This window comes from Cygnus atratus, chromosome 11, assembly GCF_013377495.2.
Source record: "Cygnus atratus isolate AKBS03 ecotype Queensland, Australia chromosome 11, CAtr_DNAZoo_HiC_assembly, whole genome shotgun sequence".
NCBI lineage: Eukaryota > Metazoa > Chordata > Aves > Anseriformes > Anatidae > Cygnus > Cygnus atratus.
In genome coordinates this window covers 7,729,023-7,751,799 of record NC_066372.1, presented here as the reverse complement: position 1 = coordinate 7,751,799, position 22,777 = coordinate 7,729,023, and the positions used below count along the sequence as shown (strand labels likewise).

At 38.8% G+C, this 22,777-nt stretch overlaps 1 protein-coding gene across 5 annotated transcripts in view; it reads left to right on the top strand.

Annotated features, from left to right (window-relative positions):
• TBC1D2B (TBC1 domain family member 2B) overlaps positions 1-22,777 on the top strand; it is a 47,466-nt gene that overhangs the window by 3,322 nt on the left and 21,367 nt on the right. For 3 of the 5 annotated variants that reach the window (XM_035554054.2, XM_035554055.2, XM_035554053.2), the window contains exons 2-8: positions 5,717-5,870; positions 11,469-11,634; positions 16,030-16,187; positions 16,452-16,678; positions 19,042-19,434; positions 20,781-20,891; positions 22,048-22,241. In XM_035554054.2, coding sequence (XP_035409947.1) covers positions 5,717-5,870; positions 11,469-11,634; positions 16,030-16,187; positions 16,452-16,678; positions 19,042-19,434; positions 20,781-20,891; positions 22,048-22,241 — 1,403 coding nt within the window. Of the gene's footprint in view, positions 1-3,414; positions 3,456-5,716; positions 5,871-6,374; positions 6,446-11,468; positions 11,635-16,029; positions 16,188-16,451; positions 16,679-19,041; positions 19,435-20,780; positions 20,892-22,047; positions 22,242-22,777 lie in introns of those variants that run through there. The other 2 variants (XM_035554056.2, XM_050713020.1) reach the window with 2 other exon arrangements.

Genomic DNA, 22,777 nt, shown 5'->3' with positions numbered 1-22,777 from the left:
TGCAGCTGTGTGATTCACCAGGGGTTAAGACTTTTGGAGATGGAATTAATTTTCTTCCAGCATGATGGCACTTTAAGGCCTATAAAAATATCTTGCAGCTAAATTAGGTAGAGACAAGAATGAATTCAAGATGTTAAGTTAAAAAGGAAAACCAAAGGACTGACTGATCCAGCCTCTGTTGAAAACAAATGTGGTTGAATCTTTGAAGAAAACATTACACACAGAGCACGAGGATGAAAGTCAAATCAAATGTTGCCTTCACCCTCTAACTCACATGCCTTATTTTCCTCAATTTGCTTCTTGTTCAAAATTTCCAGATCTCATCATCTGGTCTTTCTCATTCACTGTTATAGGCTGAGAAGAGCAGTAAGAAATAAGCAACTGGAATTCCAGATTGCAATGATGGCGCGGTTCAGGAATGCATTATTTCTTCATAATGCCTCAGTATTTTTGTTAATGTAATGATTTCATCATTTGGATTGCTCAGTCTTTGTATTTTGTGGGAACTGAGGATGGTATGATGTAGTTGGGGTTTGTTTCTCAGTTTGATAGCAGTCCGAGGAAAAAATATATGCTGTAGCCTTCATAGCTAATAAAGCAAATCATTCATCATTTAGAAATGTAGACAATCAGCCTGACAATTACATGATTGTAGTTTTTCCTATGTATTTTGAGCAGTTAAATTACATTAGAAGAAGCAAAGTATATATAAAAGGCTTTTTCCAACCCCTTTGTAAAAATACGTAACAAGCACCATAATTTTAGGTGAAGAGTCAGAGAAAAGTATGCGCTTTGGGAATTGTAGATGGAGAATTGTGTTTGAGAATATTACGGAAAGGGCCTGATCCTGCAAATACTTGCTGTGGCATAGAATGCTGGTAATACAGTCAACATTTGCTCATATTTGCACAGTGAGGTCTGTCATTAAGGGAGAAAAGATTTAGCATTATGAATATATAAACAAACAAAGAGGTTGTTTCTCATTTATTTTTAAAGCAGTGTATTTTGGCTAATGGCTCTGTTCCCTTGCTTTTGAAACAAAGCAACGCTGGCTGGTGATGATAGCCTATGTGTCTGGTCACTTATGGGTGGATAACTTCTTTGTGGACAGCAGTGAATTGGGGTGGGGTGGAGAGAATTGCACAGACTTCTTTAAAACAAAAAACAAACACCCATTTTTCTGGTTATTGGCCAAGTAGTATGTGTTCCAGGCACCGCGGAGTTCGGAGCCCAGATCCTTGAAAGTATTGGACACCAAACTCAGTGAAATCAGAGCTATTTAGGAGCTTTTACTCCAATTTGTCAATAATCTTTAAGGCTGTGGCAGTGATTAATGGTGTCCTTGTGAACCTCTCATGTTGCTGAGTTTAAGTAGTGTTGGTTTAGGACCCAGCATAGTTAGGTCTTAACTCAGTTTAGAAGACAGCTCAGTCATGAAGGTGATTTGTTTCCTGAGTTGGTCAGACTTCTTGTTTTAACTTTGCTGATTAGTGGTTACAGTACTTGAACTGAATATTGGGCAGCCCTCCAAAAATAGACATCTGGTTTGCAATTTGCTGTTTGAGCACAGCAGGGTTAGAAAGTCTTAAGAAATACAGACTTTCTGGTGGTGATCCCCTTTTCAAAAATGCTTGTGTTACTGGCGTACGTGTTCCACCATGGTCCAGGTAGAGGATGTCACTGTGCAGTTGTTTTTTCCAAAGAATTTTTCTGTTCACGTCACACATGCATCAGAAGCAGCTAGATCCTGCAGCATCCTTAGTAGAAGAACACAGGGAGGGTTTTAAGTAAATGATGTTGATTTTCCATCCTTTATGTTGAAAAGCACTGGGGACTGCACGTCTCTTTACTTACATTGTCTTCTGCTGCTGCTGTTGCCTGCAGGTTTGCAATAGCAATTCCTTTTCTGGCATTAGTTCAGATGACATTATTTTAAGCGTGGCTTTTTACACCTCTAACACATGAATGCTCTTCTTTGTATTGTTGCAGAATTTGTTCTGTTGTGAAAATGTCATTTTGTCAAAACTAATGGGTGTAGTCATGCTGATACAGATTTGTTCTTATGGGCAAGTGTCATACAGAAAGGAAAATTATCCTACTGTGAAATCTGTAATTAATTTAATAAGTAACTAAGAAGGCAAGTAGATCATCTGCATTCTTTCTGCTATTCCATTGATGGTGGTTTTTCTTCTTGCAAAAATACCCCTGTTAAGTTGTCAGTGACGAGCTAAGGTTCTCTCTTACTGAAGAGCCACAAAATAGTTGAGTACAAATAAGGATTCTTTGCCAGGTCTGATCAGTGCTGTTCCTAGTTAAATGTTCTGTCTCTAACGGTGACCAGTAGCCAAATACTAGAAGAAACCATGAGAAATGGGGCAAGCGTGGGAGTGTCCCCTTCTGTGACAGTTCAAGTCTCACACACAGATTTTGCAGATTTGCCTTTTGTTTGTTTAGGAGGAGGGGAAATGATAAACTTACGTTCTGTGTGTGGTTTTAGAAAAAGCCATTTTCCAAGAACCAACTTTGATGAAGAAAAGTCATCATAACAGAAGGTCATTGGATATTCTTTTACATGTAAAGTAAATAATTTAGATACATATATAAACTCAGCCAAAAGTGTTCAAAGGGAGTGGGAATCCTCTATAGAAAGAGAAGGAAGACCAATTATGTTGAGGAAGGAAGGCAAAATAACACACGCGGTGCTGTGGCATGGTAATAAGGACTTCTTGGGAAATGACTTAAAACAGGAAGAGAGAAACACCTACTGCTTTGCTATCCTGTTTGACACTGAAGGACCATAACTGCTAACTGCCTCCCTGTGCCTCCGTGCCATCACATGGAAACCGAGGGCGTCTATCTGCTGCTCAACAGAGAACAGGTGCAGATGGGAATTTAAAAGCAATGGCAAGCAGTAACTCCGATAAAATCAGTTTATTGTTTTCTAAAGAGCTTTGGGAAGAGGACAATAGTACAAAATATTACAAGAGCTCATTAAGTTGCACTAGTCATGGGCAGAAGTTAATTGTAGGTATACCTTATGTTGAGTCAGTGTGGATTGCCTCATTAGCTGTTGTGGTAGCAGAGAACCGCTTAAACGCTACATCCTGTGTTAGTGGAAGTTCTTTGAATACCGAGTGGTTTTCTATGTGAGCACAGTAAAACCTTGCTTGACAAGGTCCGTGTGCAAATCTCAAGGGAATGTAGATTCTGAATTGGACACTTGTTGCTGAGCAGAACTCCAAAGAACCCTTTGGCTCTGGGAACAGCAGGGGAGGCACTCGCTGCTGTGGTTGTTCCAAGAGTGCCAGCGGCAGCTGTGTGGATTGGTGTTTCACAGGGCCCAAGTTTTTTGCTTTCTGAGAAACCTCATAGACATATTTAAACTAGTTTCTTCCCATGTCTTTTTTTTTGAAGGAAATATTCCCCTTGCCCCAGCTTCCTGTGAGCAAGCAAGAGTAAGTATATGAAACTTACTTCCAATACAGAATAGAAATACATTGCTTACATGCCTGTATTAGCAAATGAGGAAGGTGAACCTACAGCATCCTCTTGTATCTGCTTGGTGTATTGCACTACTTGATTTGTTTTATGTGTGCTTACTTGATTAGATTCACATATGTTGTGTTGCCTTGTGCATGTGATGTGCTGAGAGGAACTGGAGCATCAGCTTCAGGAATTACTGTCTCGGTTTTCTCATTAGCTTGCTTGAACAGTGCTGTGGAGCCATCTGCCATAGAATGTTCTGGACGTTAAAGCTCATACGGGTACAGAAAGGCCAAATTGTAAAATAAAAATTTCTTTGATTGCTAAACACCAATATAACACATTGCTGATCCAGAGAGAGCACCCTGGGGAGGAGTCAGTTGTTGTTTGCTATGTTGCTTTAGATTTGTCTTGTAATGAACCGCCCTGAGTTGAGATACGATGGTAAATGGATCTTTCATTTGACTAGACCAAAAGTTATCTTTTATCAGTAATGAAGACAAACCCGTGCCATTAATGTGCTTTATGCAGTACTTAGTTGTCCCTAAAGAGTAAAACAGTCATTTGTCCAGGTAGTGTGAGTTTTTCGTTGGTAATGGCACCAAGCACTTTGAGAGAAGGCGGAAGGACTGACTAGTGACAGGACACTCTGCGTGCTTACTAAGGACTTAGGTGAGTGTCCTTTCACAAGTGTTAACTTCTGATTCCTTAACATGCCATGTTACTAGCACCGAATGTTTGCTCCAGGTTGGCTGCTGAGGATATGTTTTAATTAAAATGACTCTCTTCAGGGAGCACCTTCAGCGTCTGTTACCTTTATTTGGTCTCTTGTTGGCATTTGTAGACCGTCATTTGCCACAATTTGAAAGGACCTGTATAGCTGTGATTCTGATTGAGGCTTACAGATGTTTGGCTTCTTGGACTCTTACTAGCTATTCATACTAATGACTGTAGGCCTGTAGGTTATGTATATACACACATAATAGTGCTGTATACAAGATAGCTTATGGGATTATCATGGAATTAGATGGCAGTATGATATATTATTGTTGGCTTCTGCTGATAACAAAGCAAATAAGTAATGAAAATGGGAATTTTTGTGTTTGTATGGGACTTCTAATAATAAAGATGTGTAGCTGTCGCAGAATCACAGAATCGTCTAGGTTGGAAGAGACCTTCAAGATCACCTAGTCCAACCTCTGACCTAACACTAACAAGTCCTCCACTAAACCATATCACTAAGCTCTGCATCTAAACATCTCTTAAAGACCTCCAGGGGTGGTGACTCAACCACTTCCCTGGGCAGCCCATTCCAATGCCTAACAACCACAACCCTTTCCGTAAAGAAGTTCCTCCTAATATCCAACCTAAACCTCCCCTGGCGCAACTTTAGCCCATTCCCCCTCGTCCTGTCACCAGGCACGTGGGAGAACAGACCAACCCCCACCTCGCTACAGCCTCCTTTAAGGTACCTGTAGAGAGCGATGAGGTCTCCCCTGAGCCTCCTCTTCTCCAGGCTGAACAATCCCAGCTCCCTCAGCCGCTCCTCGTAAGACTTGTTCTCCAGACCCCACACCAGCTTCGTCGCCCTTCTCTGGACTCGCTCGAGCACCTCCATGTCCTTCTTGTAGCGAGGGGCCCAAAACTGAACACAGTACTCGAGGTGCGGCCTCACCAGAGCCGAGTACAGGGGGACAATCACTTCCCTAGCCCCGCTGGCCACACTGTTTCTTATGCAAACCAGGATGCTGTTGGCCTTCTTGGCCACCTGAGCACACTGCTGGCTCATATTCGGCTGACTACCCACCAGTACTCCCAGGTCCTTCTCTGCCAGGCAGCTTTCTAACCACTCATCTCCCAGTCTGTAGCGCTGCTTGGGGTTGTTGTGCCCCAGGTGCAGGTCCCGGCACTTGGCCTTGTGTGTATCTAAACACCTTGTCTGTGAAATATAGGATGCTGCTGTGTTTTCTAGTGTTTGAGTTTAAAACTGGAGAAAACAAATACTTGCATTTTAAGGGAAATGGATTCGGTACGAAAGTCAGGGATATGAATGCTTGCACAACATGTGTTGTCTACATTAGTGGTTATTTCTTTTAAATCATAACTGATTTGAGGTAATTATAATTAGCAGACCAGCAAAGGGATCTGGGTTGTTCCTTTTCGTTGCACTTGGGTATTCAAATGCCTGAGAGATGCACCGATCTCATTAGCACTCTGCTTCCTTGTGTTGCAGGCTGCAACTCGTCAGGATATGACCTACTGGCTTCAGGAGCTTCAACAGAAAAGGTGGGAATATTGTAACAACCTTGATGCAGCAAAAAGGGACAGTCGAACTTCTCCTACACCAAGTGACTTTTCCAAAGGTTTGGTTGCCAAAGACAATCCTGGTAGGTTGAAAATTTGAGTAAAAACTGTGTTTATATTCAATATAAGTTAATGAGCACAAGGCATAACACAAAGGAAGAATAGTGACCATAGTCTTTGGAAGTTTTTTTTGCTTCATCTTGTTATTAAGTAACTATTTAAAGTTTGCATATTTTGATGATACTGAAGTAACATGACATAAATATAATTCTGTGTGTGATTTCATCTCTCTTTTGAAACTGATTGATTTCTTTAAAAATAGTTTTTAAAAAATCAAGTAAAACAGAGTATTTCTATGACTAGGTTTCATGAAGAGGCAAAGTACAGTTGAGGCTACTTCTCTTTTTGTAGTTTTAGATTTTTAACAGTTAGTGTGTTCAGCATTCTGAACATAAAGTGCAGGTTTTAATGGGAGCAGGTATATCTTGTCTTCTGAGTAACCGGACTTTGTTCTTGAAAATAACCGTACTTGGTTTTTGGTGTGATGGGTGTATCTGATTGTGATAAATATTCTTTGCTTTTTGCAGTTGGAAGACAGTTTGCGCAGAGAGTACACACATGAAATTCAGTCTCCATAATAGCTTCAACCAATCAAAATGTAATTTTAGACTTGCGTCAGAGATATAAAAATGTAGCAATGTATTGTACAAAATTATTCTGCGTTTTGACTACACTGCTTTGACACTTTTGAATTGTTTCATTTCAGTATGGTTACAAAAATGAGTTGCTTGCTTATTTCTGTGACTGATAAATAAGACTGCATTAAGAAATCCTGTTCTATGCCAAGTTAAACATGTTAGTAAAGCTCGTTGGATTTAAGCAGTGTCTTGAGGTCAGGCATACTTCATCAACAAACTTTGGTTGTTTTCAATTTGCTCCTTCTGTAAACCCAGAAATGTTAAGCCGTCATCTTCCCCTCTCTCCTCTCCCCTCCCCCTGTTCGGATCCCATGCTGCAGCTTTGTCCTCTAACCCAGTTTACTGCTTTGATTTGAGAGCAGCCTGCTTGTGGCTGCTTGCTCAGCCACAGCTGGCTTTGGCGTCTGTTTCAGTAGGAGCTCAGCTTTGTGTCAGCTACGCCAGTCGAATAGCCAGCCGCTCTAAACAGATGCTCAGTTATCTCCCTCGGTCCAGCACTGGTGCTGGTCTCAACCTTCCTTACGGTAGTGCAGGGAGGGAAACTGGCAGGAAACATCTTTGTCTCCACGTTAGTTTTTGGTCAGTGTGGCTTCCTGTAGTGGTTTACAGCAGGGACAGATGAGTGCTGGGATCACTACAGGAGAATTAGTGGGAATATGAAGTGGGGTGGTTTAAGACAGCCTTTTTATCGGCATACAATCTGGTTAGCAGCTTGTCAAAGCATATGCTGCAAAAATAGATGTGTTGCTGTGTAAAGATCTAACAGCTTGTAGGTGTTGGAAAGGGTAACAAGGTTTTCTTCTCTGAAATCTTTCTTGTTCTACCGTAAGCCTCTCACTCTCTTCTAGGTAGTCTCCCTTTTTGCATTGTTATGTGGTATTTGTCTGATCCTGTGCTGAGTTGGTTCAAGTCAAAGTTTAGCCAAAAGGGAAGGTTGTTTTTTGTTCTGTTTTCAGCTGGGTTACTGAGTGGAATATATTTATTGTGCAATCAGGTGACTTGCGGAGCTGCTGGAAGGGAGGGGACAAGGGGCTTAGCAGCTAAGGATGGAAGTCAGCGTGCAGGAGACAGGAGTGCCCTCTTCTGGGAGTAGGCTGTTGGATCAGATAAACTGTAATGTGTAATTTAACACCAAATCTGTGTTCTTTCTGGCTTGTACCTCAGAATTGAGGTACACCGTGAAACTCATCTGTTGTCTCTGCAGTCTGTGTAGATACAGTTCGCTCATTCCTGCTTTGCTTCAGATGCAGCAGTAACAAGTGAAAAAGTGCCGTCACTTCAGATCACTTATCTGCTGTTTTCTTATAAGTTGTTGGGGTTTTCTGGATCAGCAAGATGAATCAATTTGTTATAGGACTGTGTTTTTTTTTTAATTTATTAAATCCAATGCAACTAATGACAAAAGGGAATGCATGGGCTGAGTAGACCCATCCCTTTTGTGGACAGCTGGCAGTTAAACTCCATTATGTGTAATTTGAAACTGCATCTGTAGTATCTCATTTTTGATACTGCTTATCGCAATAATGATTTTATCATAACTGAACTGTTTAAGTAGGGATTCCTTCAGGGGAGAGTGGGAAGAGCCTGAATTATTATTTTTACTTTTCAAAGAAGTACTGCAAAAGTTTCCTGTAGGACTCTCTAAGGCGCTGGTTCCATGATGATGACTAACTTGTGTCTTCTAAAAAGCCCTTACTGTGTGTTCCAAGATGTGCTTTATACTGGAGCACAGAAATTGGTTTCTTTTGCTAGGGCTTTAATACAGGTGCTATCACTAATGTTTTAAGTGGGGAAGTAGTTTGCTTTGGTCCAGAAGTGAAACTGCTCGCTGTAGTCTTGTCTATTTTCTGCCTCCCCCTTTTTACTCCTGTGTGTGTATGTATATACATATATACTTTTTTTTGAGCTGTTTTTGAGTTCAGAAGTCTGGAGTAACTGGAACGTATGTAGGGTTTGGGGAAAGCTTCTTAGATCAAGTTTAGAAGTTTTTATAAGAATAATCAAAGGAAGTGGTAAAGATGTGGAAAAATGGTTTAAAACATTTTTGAAGAGGGCTGTGGGAAAGCTATGTAACAAAAGATTCCGTAGGATTTGTAATGGAGCTGCTTTAGTACCATGTAAGTCAAATAAATGATTTATTCTTTTTAGGATTTGAATTTTTAATTGGTTGACTGTTAATGTAGTCTTCATTATTTCAGCTCTAAAGTAGGCCATTCTTAATTTGCAGTAATGCAAAATGGTATGTCATGCATTTCTAAAATTGCTATGTTTTAAAATAAGTTCAAAAATGAGGTTGGGGAAATGTTTGCATTAACAGCCATGTTGTGCTGTATCTGCCATGTAGTTCACACCTCCAATCAGTGTATTCAGAAAAAAGTCACAAAGAACTGGATACAGATGTAAAAATCAGATATTGACATTACTTTGTCTGCTGTCGTGAATATTTCTCTTAGATGACAGGCCACTGTTAATTACTAGTTGTCTCAGTGTAGTTGTACCATACTAATGTCAGGTGTTGGAGCTAGTTTGATATTTAGTCATCACTGGTCTGTTGCATGGGAAGGGTTTAGTTGCTTTGGAGGAGGTATACCATTTGGCAGAGCTATACCCCAGTTGCACATGGGGAAGTTTGACGTGGATTTTTACTTTTCTGAACTGCTTTTGAACCCTGGAATCTCAAAATAGGATATATTATCTAGTCTGTTACAGGCTCTTCTGCAAAGAAAGACTCCAGTTTATTAATTTCTCCTTTAACACCTGAAGTAAACTTTTGAAGTGCAAATATTACAGTATTAATCTTACCTCCCAAACACCGATAACTGAGTTTTCATTTGTCTTTCAGCTATAGTTATTCTTAAAAAATGTTTTAAGAGGTTCACCAATAGGCAAGGTTATTAAAATATGACCTTACCCCTGCTCAGTGCAGGAGGTGTGGGCATGAGTAATGTCAGCTAATGATTTAATAAATAAATTGTCCCATAAAGAGTTCCTGTGCATTATACAATGCACAAATGGGGCTTTTGCGTGGGTATTTTCTCCTTGGCCTTCTCTGCATGTCCTTGTTGGCAAGAAAGTTCCTTTGTCTAAGCCATGACGGATGCAGTAAGAACCATCGTCCAAAAACTAACTCCTGTTTTTCATTTTTTTTTCCTTGCTGCATAAGTGTTTTTGGCAGTATGGAACAGCAGGTGTGCTTTCTCAAGCTGCCTTACCCACTTAAGTTGTTGAACAACGGCTTTATATTGTGGGTCACCTTGACTGATGGATTCCTTCAACTGTGGAAGGCTCACTTTTCTTTACTCCCATTTCAACTGACTTTCAGTGCTACAGTTCAAGGACTCAGTTGATATTTTTCAAATCTTTTTTTTTTTTTCTACCAGCTCACATTATAGAGCAGAACCTGCTGTATGTGTTAAATTAGCTGTAGATCATAGAACGTCCTGAGTTGGAAGGGACCCACAAGAACCATCAAGTCCAGCTCACGAATGCTTAATGTCAGAATGCTTACGTTTTATTTGAGGACAACTGAAGACTAGTCAAGTTCCTTCAGTTAGTTATGTTATGTGGCTTTTAAGAAGAAGAAATGACAAGACAGCAAATAAGTTAGCTACCTGTTTGGGCTCTATTGCATTCATTTTATCTTATGCATTTTATTATGCTAGTGATAGATTAAGTTGTTTTTGTATGCTTCAGAAAAGAAACATTGCAGAAATGTAATGTGGTTTTGGATTTCATTTCTTTATTCCCCTCTGATGATACTGTGCTCATATCATGGGATTTCTGTTTTTCTTTCAAGTTAATAGACAGAATCAGTGCTCAGATAAGAACATTTTCTTAACCAACATTGAAACACCTTTACTATCTGGATTCATTAAATGGGTGGAGACCGGAGGAGTTATTACAAAAGGGCAATTATTTTCTTCTATTTTGTTGTATGTTTTGCTTTCAGAGTGAGTTGTAATGACACATTCTTTCTTCCAGACCATGTACTTGTGTAGGATACTTGTGTTAGGATAGCAAAACAACAACAACAAAAAACAGATAACCAACCAAAAAAAAAGACACAAAAAAAACCACAAAACCAAACAAAAACCCAAGGAAGCTGAAAAGGATGAAGGGGAAGATGCTACAGAGTTTCATGCTAGGGCCCGTATATGTTTGTTTTGTACCAAAATGTATTCTGTTATAGCAGCTGAGAAATAATATAACCATTGCATACCTAAAGCATGCTCAGAGGGAACTGAATCTTAAGCTCATCTCATTTCATGCAGATGCTTGCTTTTGAGGTGATGCTCAGTGAAACATGGCAGGTTAAATGCAAGTAGATTTTATATTGGATTGCCGAAAATGTTAAAACTTTTTTGTTACTCGTAATATACAACTTCTTTGCATGGCACATGAGTTTCTTTTCAAAATGCAGAATTTTTATCTGAGTGGCGTAGTTTTAGTATGGCAGGGGTATATGTTAGCAGCCCACTTAAATATTTTGGATATGTGCCTTATTGCTGGTTATGCTAACCATATTGCCAGGGGTCAGGAGCAGGGGGTATGGGTCACACAGTGTAACAGTGCTGTGGTGATGCTGTTCCTGACTTAGGAGTTCTGATAGACCTGAGCTTGTTTTACAAGGGGTTTTATGGGTTAATATAATGAATCCACCGTAATTTGTATGGCTTCACAGCTGCTTAAACTAGATGAGTCAATATTGGCTAGTTGAGATTATGAGTTGGTCATGAAATAACACTGCGAGAGCGTTAACACGAGTCCTGTTATCAGAAGTAGGTGGCTGCATTGAGAGCTTGCTGAGAAAGTGCCTTTTTTAAAGTTGAACAGAGTATTTTACAAAGTTAAGATAGAATTTAAGATAAAACCCTGACTACATTACTAACAGACTTAGTAATATATTGCTTTATATAACAGCTGCTCTTTTACTCACTGAAAGTTTTGCTTTTTTCTTTTTTTCCTTTTTTTTTTTTTTAATAGATTTGAGTATCCTAAGCCAAAATGCTTCAGCAGAGAGGGCTAGAACTATTCTAGCTGTGGAGACTTCTCCTACAGAGCTGGTGGGGGAACAAGCAGCTTCCCAGCCTGCGCCAGTCCAACCAAGTGCCATCAATTTCTCACTTAAACAATGGAGCACTGAAATCAAGTAAGTTGGTGACATGGGGGAATGATAGTTGCTGGCAGAGAGAGTTTCCTACTGGAGTCCTACAGATTTGAAATACATGTAGTTTGAATTCCTGAGCAAAAATGTGGTAGACACGTTCTGAACAACAGCAAAGCCACAGCCTGTCCCCTCACTCTTACTGAGTTCATTCTTTAGTATAAGTTGTTTTAAGGAAAGCAGCAATACTCTTTTTCAGCTCTCCTGTTTACGGTTTCCTTCTGATTTTTTTCTATTTTACTTTGCCAGCATAGATGAATCTTCCTCTTCTATTTGAAGGATATTGCAGTGCTATTACAGAGCAGTTCACTAAGCAGAGCTGTGGCTTGGGTAACTAGACCACATCCCTCTTGAGCTGTCAATAAAATGTTGTTTGGTTTCATCAGCAGTGCCATGCCGAGTTAAACATCCCTTTTAAAGCCTTCCTGTTAAGCACAGAGATCTGAGAGGTCACAAAGTATGCCACTTGGCTTTTTTTGATGGCTGTACAGACCATCATTTAAGTTCCAGTAAAGATGAGTTATGTCTGGAATAAGAATTACATAAATCCTGTTACCGCATGTCCTGCTTCATTACTTCAGTTGGTAGTCTTGTGTGGCTTCTTGGGTTTGCACAGCCACTTCGACTTGGCAGAATTTACATTTGGTCATAATAGAAGAAAAATTACGTGAGACAAGATAGGTGAATTTGAGGATAATTTAAAGAATGTTGCTCGTGTTTTAAAACTTCCTTCCTGATTTTGTTTTTTTCTGAATTGCAGACGATGTGATTTGGGGAAGTCTAGCTAGAAGGGCAGTGTCAGGGTAAGCTTCTCAGTGTTGCCTGGTTTGTGTGTTCTATTGTTTCCCTTAAACAGAGCAGAAAGGCTGGTGGTTGAGCTAGGGTTTGGGAATCCCTGTTGGTGAGATAGAGTTGTTTCTGGTGGTCCAGCAGCTATTTTAGAGAAAGAAGAGCTGGCCTTTTTGTGTGTAGGTGTGATCCTAATGGTTTGGAGTCTGTGCAGATCTCTGCCAATATGTAAGAAAGAAAACTTCATGCACTGAAGCTCTTGCAGGGTGAATGTCTTCATCCTCCATTCCACTCTTTCTGGAGATGTTGAGCTGCAGTGGTTCATCTCTGAAAATGTTCCTAGAAAAAATAAGATAATATCTACTAACAGGCTTTGTTTTTGAAAAACAAAGTTACGGATTTTTTTTACATGGTGTGCTCTAGTGTCCCCTCTAAATTTTAAAGAAGGCATTCCTCCTTGCAAACTGATAACAGTGTGAAATAGTTTTACTGTCAGGATTGTTTGTTATGCTCAAACATACTCTCCTGAGCTTTTCAAAAGTCATTTTGCAGAGGATTTCCTGAGCCACCAGTGAGAATCTGAAGTGTATATGTGGACAGTTGCACACTGTCTTTGGCCACGTCTTTTGTCCCTGGGACAAGAGTGACAACCTTGTCAGAAGCCAATTAGTTGCACAGTAACATGCCAAAACCTCTGACAGATGTGTTCACCTTAGCAGAGGCCTTGCAGTAACATGCCTTTAAAGCTATGGACTGGCATTACCCCTGCCTGTTTTGAGCTAGCAGGTCACAAGCACTTCAGTTCCTGTGTCTAGTAAGATAAATTTGCTTTGAGATTTTGATCTGTAGCAGTCATCTAATCTATGCTGTTTTCACAAGAAAGAGGGATTTTCTTCTCCAAAGGATTCATTACAGGCAATTCCTTCTAATGGCTGTTAACAGCTGCTCCAGAGAGGGCTACAGGCATTTATAACCTTAATTTGAACTTCTTCCGTGTTAAGTGTTTAAGTAAGCATAATTACATGCTTCCAATCCCCAAATCTTTCCCTCATTCAGTCCTACAATGAATGATGCCCAATTAATAAGCATGACTGTTCAGTAATAGTGCAAGTGTCCCTCAGGCAGCAGCCTTTCTCCTTGCACAGCTTTGGTTTATGCTTAGGCCATTTTAAATGGCATTCACGTGAAAAAGCATGAATTGATTATGTAGGTCTTACATGTTAACATGTGCAAGGAATTAGGCTGCATATATGACCTCATTTATCACTTCCAGATGGACAAGTGATCTTTTACTGGACCGATGCTCATTCATGTGTGTGCCACAAGAGGTCTTGTTAGTTGTATTGAACCTCCGTGTAGGGCAAGGTTGTGAATGTTTTCATAGTGGTGAAAGCGAATTATTAAACTTGAGAATTAACCACCTCTAGAAAATGTGTGCACTATCTAATATCCTATTGGATTGTGACTAGTTTTAACCCCAGTGTTAGAGAATCAGTCAAGGTGTCTCTAAAACTTCAGAGAATTTTCCGCATTACTGGAGGATGTATTCAAGTACCTGTAATGTCTTAGTCACGGACTTACCTTTGATCCTGAACACATTTATGGTGTTTTTGGCAGAGAATGTGTTCCTATAGCAACCACGTTTACATCCTAAGGAGCAGTGGTGAGTTAAGGTGGAAGAAAGTGAAAAATGTGTCTTTGAGATAAGCTGTATGTATATTTACAGTAGCTAAAGCTGAAACATGATTTTCGACTTCTTTAAAATCTATCTTCAAGCACTAGTGGCATTCAAGCCTGAGTTTTTTCGTCTCAGTGCTATCACCTTCTTGCATCTCTTGTTTGTGTAGAATACACATGTGAAAGTATACTGGACTAGGGTAATGTGAAATTATATAATCATAAAATAAGACATAATAAAAAAACATTTAGAAATAAGGAATCAGTAGATCATATGTTCAGATCTTAGTTTCTGTTATATTTGTTATACTTTGCTTAGGAAAATAAATGGTTTTGTTGTTTTTTCAAATTTCGTTTTGCTATAATCTAATAGAAAGCAATGAAGCTGTCCTAGTTCAGTGCGCTTAACAATTCTGTGCAAGAGCTTTACAAAAATCAGCATCAGCTGTGATTATTCATGGGCCTAACAGCATTTTAAAAGGTTTTCTGGGAGTGATTTGACTTCTTGTTTCTTTTGAGTTGTGAAGCTTCAAAAGGTGGTATTTGGACAGGCTTTAAATACTGACATTGACCAAGGCTAGAAAAGGCAGCTGGGGAGTGCATTCTAAGAGATGAGCCACTATTCAGAGAATAGCTGTAGAGATGCCAGCTGATGATAATTATGGGTGGCCTAGGAAATACACTGATCATCATCTAATTTGATCTATTTGCTCTGAACATTAAAATGGGGCTTCTTCCCCCCAAGAGAAATTGTGATCTTTCTTACTGAAAAGACTAGAAGGAGATTAAAGGTGTTGTGCAACTCAATCTCTGTCACACTTGCAAATTGATTGTTAAAATAGTCTTATTAATCAGTTAACCAGATTATAGGAATTTTGCACTACATAATGAATGATCAGCCTAGAGCTCATTTTCAGCCTGACAAGATAACTGATCAAAGACTGGATTGGATCATGAAATAATCATGAAGGTGTCATATGGCTTACTTTCTGTTTACAGTTTGCAGAGTAAGAAAAGAGAACGGGGCTGACTGAGTTGAAAGTGTTTCTGTGGGCTTCCATCTGCGAAGACTATATAGGAAATGCTGAGATACCAAACGTATTTCTTTTCAACTTTGTATCTAAAACACTAAGCTGATTTGTGTGGATTGATGTGGAATTCCCTGTAATTGAACAAAGACTTGACAATACTGAGCTACATTAATATTCAGACTTGGATCATACATAAGTGTGGACTTGAACATTTTTGGCAGCATGATAGTTGTGGGGGAAGCTGGGTAGGGGAATCTTACCTTGTTTGTGAAGTATATTGCTCTTTTATAGAATTATCTGTTTGGAATTTAGAGGTTGCCTCTGAAATGTTCTTGTAGATAATTGGCGACATTCCACTTCAGGAAGGAAAAACTGCTAAGGAGTCAGTCAGCAGCAGCTACAGCAGGTCCCTTGGATGATCCCAAGTTTGATGTTAATCCAGAATGTGATACTATAACGTGTGTGTTTTGACTGCATGCTCTTCTGTTTAATGCTTGGTGATTATCCTAAAATTTAGAGCTAAAATAACCCATCAATAAAGAGATGCTGCTTTTAAATCTTTAATTTATCTCTTTTTCCTCGCCAAAACAAGGATAAAACAGAGGATGATAGAAAAGACCATGAGGGTCTTGCAAAATATTCATTTATTGTTAAAGTGAAAGAATTCTTCTTTTTTGAAACATACAGTAGTTGATAGCTGGTGTTGTTTAATAGGATATGCTTTATTTCCTTCGAGCTTTTGTTTGGTTTTGGTTATGCTTGTGTTTTTAGCTTATATTTTGTTTGCTTTGTTTCAGCTACAGTGGTTGTCTTAAAAAATAATGATTAAAATTAATACAAAATGGACAAATGTCGGTCTCTTTTTCTACTGTGCTTTTCACAGAAATTCAATGTCATCTTTAAGAAAAGGGAATAATGAAAATCGCAAGAGCATATTTTATACCAGTGAAGAGTGGGAATTGCTAGATCCAACCCCAAAAGACTTGGAGGACTCGATGGCCCTGGAAGAAAAGAGGAAAAACCTGGCAGAAGGAAATAAAGGTAGAAACGGGAGGAAGGAGGAGCTCTTGCCCTTCCTCCTTTATTGTAGTGCATTGTGATATCTGTATCTCTGGGAAATAAGTTACAATTTATCATTTATTCACACTCCACATACAGAGCTCTATAAACTTTCTAAAATTACTTGTTTGTGATGTGTTTGAGAGTATCGAGCTATTTAAATGTTCCTAAGAGTCTAATTAGTATATTTTTAAAGGAAAATTGAATGCTTTGAAATACCTGTTAATTAAATGACATTTTATGCAGGACTGACTAGCTCAGCTTTTCCATTTGATTTTGGCCGCATTCCACAAAAACCGAGACGCCCTTTAAAAGACATGATTGGATCAAGCAAAAACCGGAACAGCAGTGACTCCTCTCCAACTGAGTGGTATTCTGGTAATGGCAACAAACTAGTCTCTGAACTGCAACTGAAGTATCAAAGCCAGCAAGAAGAATTGGAAAAGCTGAAGAAAGATCTTCTGAGCCAAAAGGTAACAAAGCCTTCAGGCAAAGTGCACAAATGCAAATGGATGTGGCAGGTGATTGTTTGTTTGCCCCTTATGGACACCTAACTATATTAAGAGCTCATTGTTGGTAGAAAATAATGGTATCAAATGAACCTTCGTTTACAACAAGTCTTGAAACAAGGACTTCCTATATGTGTATCTTACTCTTTGAAGCTAGGTTTCCCAGTGTCTGCAAAGATCTTGGCAGATAATGCAGAAGAAGAAAACCTCTGATTAGTACCAGCAATTCCTGAGGAACTTCTTGTTTCAAGTTTTTCTTCTTTGTTCTGTTCTTGTTGTTTCCTTTGCTACAAAAGAGCAGAGTGGCAGAATGGTAACTGACAGCTTCCCACTCCTATTGTATCACAGTGTATCAGCACAAAAAGATTTTGTAAATCGTAGACCCTAAGCATAAATCTATGCACTTAGTATTGCCCTCATACAGTGTTCATGCTTGTATACCCCCTGCTTGCTCAAATTTATTAAATAACTTGGTTTTACCTGAAGGAATTTCTACTAATTTTAAGAAGAAATAGAGTTTTGGCTACGCTTGGAGCTGCTAGCTTCGCTATTTGGGTTTTCCAGTGTGCAAGATGATCAAAGGGAAAACAAGGAAATGAATGCCTTTACATGCTTTTTAGGTGTTCTCTCCAAGGAGTACATTTTTGCTTCTGAGACAGGTTTTGTGTGAAATCTCACTATGTTCCAATGAAACATTGTGTTTCAGCTCCTTCTGTCCTCATAAGAAGAAAAAGAATACGTACGTCTCAAGTAGCTTGAGATTTTCTCACTGTTGATACTGGGCTGGATTTAGAACTTTGATAAATGGCTGCAGGATAAAAGTAGGATGTTTTCCTTCGCAACATGAGTGACTAGACAGATCTTGTATTTTAGTTTACAATTACTTCAGAGAAGTAGACAGGAATTGATAACCTATTATGCAGTCACTGTTTACAAGCAAGATCATCTATTACATATGTTCCTGTTGAGTAGGATTCCCTGATAACTGAATGTCAATTGACATGTAAGTTGCCAGTCTGGGTGCTGTTATTTTTGATAAATAGAACACTTGGATATCACTGAACTATGTCCATGAAATCATCCAGCTATTTAGTAATTATTAGAAATTCAGTCCAGTAGCATTAAGATAGTGAAAGTGTCAAATCACAATGGAAGAAGGAAGAAAATCTAGTTTCTCGAGCTTTTCCTCAACAAATGATCCTTCACAGACCCCTCTAAAGACTGTAGCTTGATATTTGACTCTGTAGACCCAGGTCTTTACAGTTTACTCTTCGTTGTTTTGAGGAAAAGAAACCTAATCTGTTAGAGCTTTGCAACAGTCTCAAAATCAGTGGTTCATTCTAGGCATGTCTAAGACTTTCCAAGTCTTTGTAAGTTTCCAGATGTGTTTATTCAACTCAAGCTTTAGGAATTTCATAAAAACAAATTCCTATTTTTGTTCTTGTATGCTTAATGAGTGTCAGAATTATTATTTAAAAAACAATTGAAGTCCCAGTTTCACTGATAGGTGTTGCAGATAATTCTAGGCTAGAACTTACCCCTCCCATGGTTCCACAGCGTTAGACCATTAACCAAAAATGTGAAGCAGGAAAAGTAATAACGTATATTAGTGAAATATGCCTGTCAGCAGTCTGCTGTTCTTCCTTTCTTAGTGTGTTGATCTGGAATATCTTCCTGTATTCCTGGAATATCTTCCTGTTTCTGTTCCACAGAAACTCCCTTTTCTCCTTTGTGGCAAGTCAGTTCATGACTTGGTTCTGTAGCAAGGCTTTTCTAAACAAGCCTGCAAAGACTTTCTTTTAGCAAAGCAGCATGTGTTTTTGTTTTTTTTTCCTCCTTAGTATCTTTTCTGCATCTGTAAGGGAAGAGGGCAGTTAGTTATCTTTCACTTCTCTGTACTGTAACATTCCTTTTTTTTTTTTTTTTTTTTTTTTTTTTTGTCATTTAAGCCCTTCTCATTTCTTAGAACAGGGCTTCTTACAAGTAAGTGGTTTTCAGCTTCCAAGTAAGTGCTTTGCTGTAGCTGTCAACAATTCTTCCTAAACTGGCTGTAGCTTTTCCAGGCAAGATCCTTAGCTCAGGGAAAGATACTTAAGCCATCCACATAAACCAATCATTGTGAGGTGTTAGCCTGCTAGAAACCATGTCCTGTAAGTATTTCCTTTTTTCCTTAAACACCATCACAAGTTTGTTATAAATTAACTCAGATGCAAAAAAAAAAAAAAAATTATAATAATTCCAAAGGTTACTTTTGATATTATATTTCTAAGCTATAAATTCTCCAGCTTTGTTTTTTCAGCTCAATCTTTTTTCTTTTAAATTCTCAGGAACTTGTGCGACTTCTGCAGCAAACAGTCCGATCTTCCCAATATGATAAATACTTTGCAAGCCGTCTATGTGAGGGGGTTCCCAAAGACAAATTAGAGCTGTTGCACCAAAAAGATGACCAGATTTTGGGTCTCAACAACCAGCTTGAAAAGTTAAATCTGGAAAAAGATAGTCTCCAGCAGGAAGTAAAGAATCTGAAATGTAAAGTCGGAGAACTCAATGAGCGGCTGGGTATGTTGATGGAAACTATTCAAGCTAAAGATGAAGTGATAATGAAACTGTCTCATCAACTCAGCGAATGTGAAGACAATACATACTCCCAAAGTGGCGCAGTAAATTCTCCCGTGGCCACCTGTATTAATAAGGAACTACAGGAACTGGACAGACTAAAAGTAAGAGCAATGTCTCTGTCTTGATGGATAGGGAAATCTCTGCTGCCTTTAAAAACTACTTTCTAGTCTGCTCTATTTTCTGGGGAGATCACTTCAGCATTTCTCCAAGATACTCATCACCTGAGGCTTTCTCTGCTTGGAATCTACACTTTGAACTGTTGTGTGAACAATTTAAACAGGACTTGTGTACTTTGAGCTGGTCTGTACAGCTGTAATACAGTATCTCACATACGGTAATTTAATCTTTGGTGTGGAGGAAGAGTGATGTGAGAAGTAATCAAAGGAACAGGAAAAAAGTAAGGGTAAGAGGAAAATATAAGCATGGAGGAATACCACCAAAATGCTTGCTTTTTTATTTCTTTAATATCAAAAGTGAGGAAACAAAAAGCATGAGGAATGAATGGTAAAGGAGAAAAGAAAAGAAAAGAGGAATATAAGAATTTCTATTAATAATGATGCTCCAGGCGTTACCAATGCGTGTTATTCTTTTAACTGACCTCAGTGAATGTGTCAGGTTCTTACGGAGTTACTGAAGTTACCGACTTTGCTTTGAACATGCCTATGTGCCTTTGTATAAATGTTGATTCCACACTGATTAAAGTTCCAAGCAATTTGGAATATGAGACACATAGAATGTATTAAAAGGTTCATAGCTTTATTTCTTGTATGTAAGCCTGGAAGTTTTAGGAAATAAAATTGAAACCAGAAATCAATAGTCTGGGCAGAAAGGAGAACAAAGCTTGCAGATGCTCATTGTGGGAATGTTGTAGTTGTTGAGAGTCCCTCATCTCACAGCCTCAACCTTCAGAAGTAGTATTTGTAGCCTGGAGCCGGGTAAATTTGGTGAGGAAGCTTTTGATAAGGATTTATATTTTCGTGTGGGGGCAGACATGACTGAGGACTGGTAGGGTAACCAAAACCCAGGGCTCCTTTGCCCCCGGTTCTTGTACTGCATGTGCTTCTGGCTGGTGTGCAGCACCACAACCCCTCTGGCATGTTCAGCATGCATGTTTTATCCTCCAGGTACGGTGAGGGGCAGCTTTGCAGGGCTGGACCTGCCTCATGCCTCCAAGCAGTGACCAACTGCCTTCTGCTGGGGGCATAGCACTGTGCAAGTGACGCACAGCATCAGCCTGTACACCTCCGTGCTCATAGCTGTCTAGTCTCTGTGTTTGACTTAAGTGGACACTAAAAATACTTGGTTTGATCCTAATTATGTTAGTAGCTATTAGTATACCTGTTAGTAGCTGCTTGGTCTCTGTTCTGAAGTATGCTTTCTCTGGTAGGTATTTGCAATCTGTAAGATATCTTTATTAAAAATCCAGTTTGTTTTCTTTTATTAACAGGACAATCTTCAGGGTTATAAGACCCAGAACAAATTTTTAAACAAGGAGATTTTGGAACTTTCTGCTCTACGAAGAAATGCAGAAGTGAGAGAGAGAGAATGGCAGGCAAAGGTCAGATTAACACAGCATGTTTTCATTTTGGCTATGTCTAATGCAGTTTTCAAAAATTCACTTGTAAATCTACTCAAGGAATTTAACTATAACATAACTGGAACAATTCAGAAGTATGAAATGTGATAGAGTCAGTTAAATGAAGAACACAGTTTTTACAGACCAATGTATCTGAATGGATTCTTGAAAAATGTGGTAGACTTTAGAATAGTGTTAGGTGCATTATTTTGTAATTTATGAACACAAGTATTTGTATTTCTGCAAGCATGTATCACTTGCTCAGCATTAAAACTGCAGTAGCTTAAAGTATACCAAAAACAGGCTGTGGATGAAAGGATGTGATAGTGTTTCATTTTGATGGTACGTCACAGAACAGGGCTTTCCCCTCTTGAGCATGAAGGATGAGAAAGTTATGGTGAATGTAACTTTGGAAATGTTTCTGTATAGATGAATTTGAGTGTAGAGAAGTTACAGGTAAATGATAGATTTCCATTGCCTCGGGCAAATAGTGTGTGCACGCACTTGTAGCTAAGGCAAGATACCTGTAGCTAAGTTCCGTGGGGTGTGCCTATATTTTTTGGGAAGTGGTGTGCACAGCTGCCAAATCCAGAGGCTGTATTTTTGGCATGGAAATTTGTTGACAACTGCTACATGCTGTTACCTAACTACTTAATGTCTTTAAAATTCCATCTAAGTTCCTGGGGTTCAAATGTGCATAGAGTAAAACTATTTCTCTAGAAGCACAAAGTGATTGATTTGTACTTCATACAACGTAATAACAATTAAAGTTTACTCAGATTTTCTGCATATAGATATACGTATGGTAGAAATACACGCAGGCTACTATTCTGCTTTTAAAGAATTATGTAAAAAAAAAAGCAACAGGTATCTGAGATCTTTCTCAAGTATTTTATATGCAGAGCTTTATAATATCGTAATAAAAATGTATACATAACATGCATTTTCCACGTCAGAGTTGCTTTATGTTTCCTGGTGCTACAAAACTGTGGAGTAAAGTTGACTGTTCCTGAATTACATGTTTTTAAGCAACTGAAATGAATATCATTTCTGAATATTGAATCAGATTTGAAGAGATGTGTAATACAAACTAAACGTCTGAAGACATGTCTTAAATATTGTATGTTGTTTTCTGCAGTATACTAGCTTGGAAGCTAAACTCTGTCAGATAGAAAGTAAATACTTGATCTTGCTTCAAGAAATGAAAACTCCTGTTTGTTCTGAGGAGCAGAGCCCTGCTCGTGAGGTTATCACACAGTTACTAGAAGATGCCCTGAAAGCAGAAACCAGTGAACAACCAGAACAAGCGTTTTTCAAACCATACTTGGTCAGGTAATTTTGTGCAATTAAAACGTGTGTGTATATATAAAACATATGGGTATAAATTATGTTGTGAACATGCCTTCTGTAGTAATAAAGGAAGTACTATCATTGGCAGCTAGAGCACCTACCTCTCAGATGAATTGTATCACACCTCAGGAGTTTGTTGTGGGTATCTTGACCAGTGGGCCTGGTTCTAATGATGGAAAACAGATGGTGGGGTTATATATTTGCAGGATTTGGAGTTTTTAATATATTTCCCATCATGAATAATGGTATAGTGATGAAATTATTTTTGACATTTAAATAAATAAAGTACTTTATCTGAGATACAGTATGGAATTTAAACTCAAATGTTGCTATATAACTGCTGAAGGTGAGCAATTCAAGAGATGGGCCAATTTGGACTTGACCCTGTTCTTAAATAAATCACTTAATCTGTGCAGTGATGTATATATCAGTATATGGGCACAAAGTCTTTTTGAATATGTGATTTTAGAATGTTGAAGAAAATATATAGTTTAGAAAAATGTCTGAATAATAGTTCC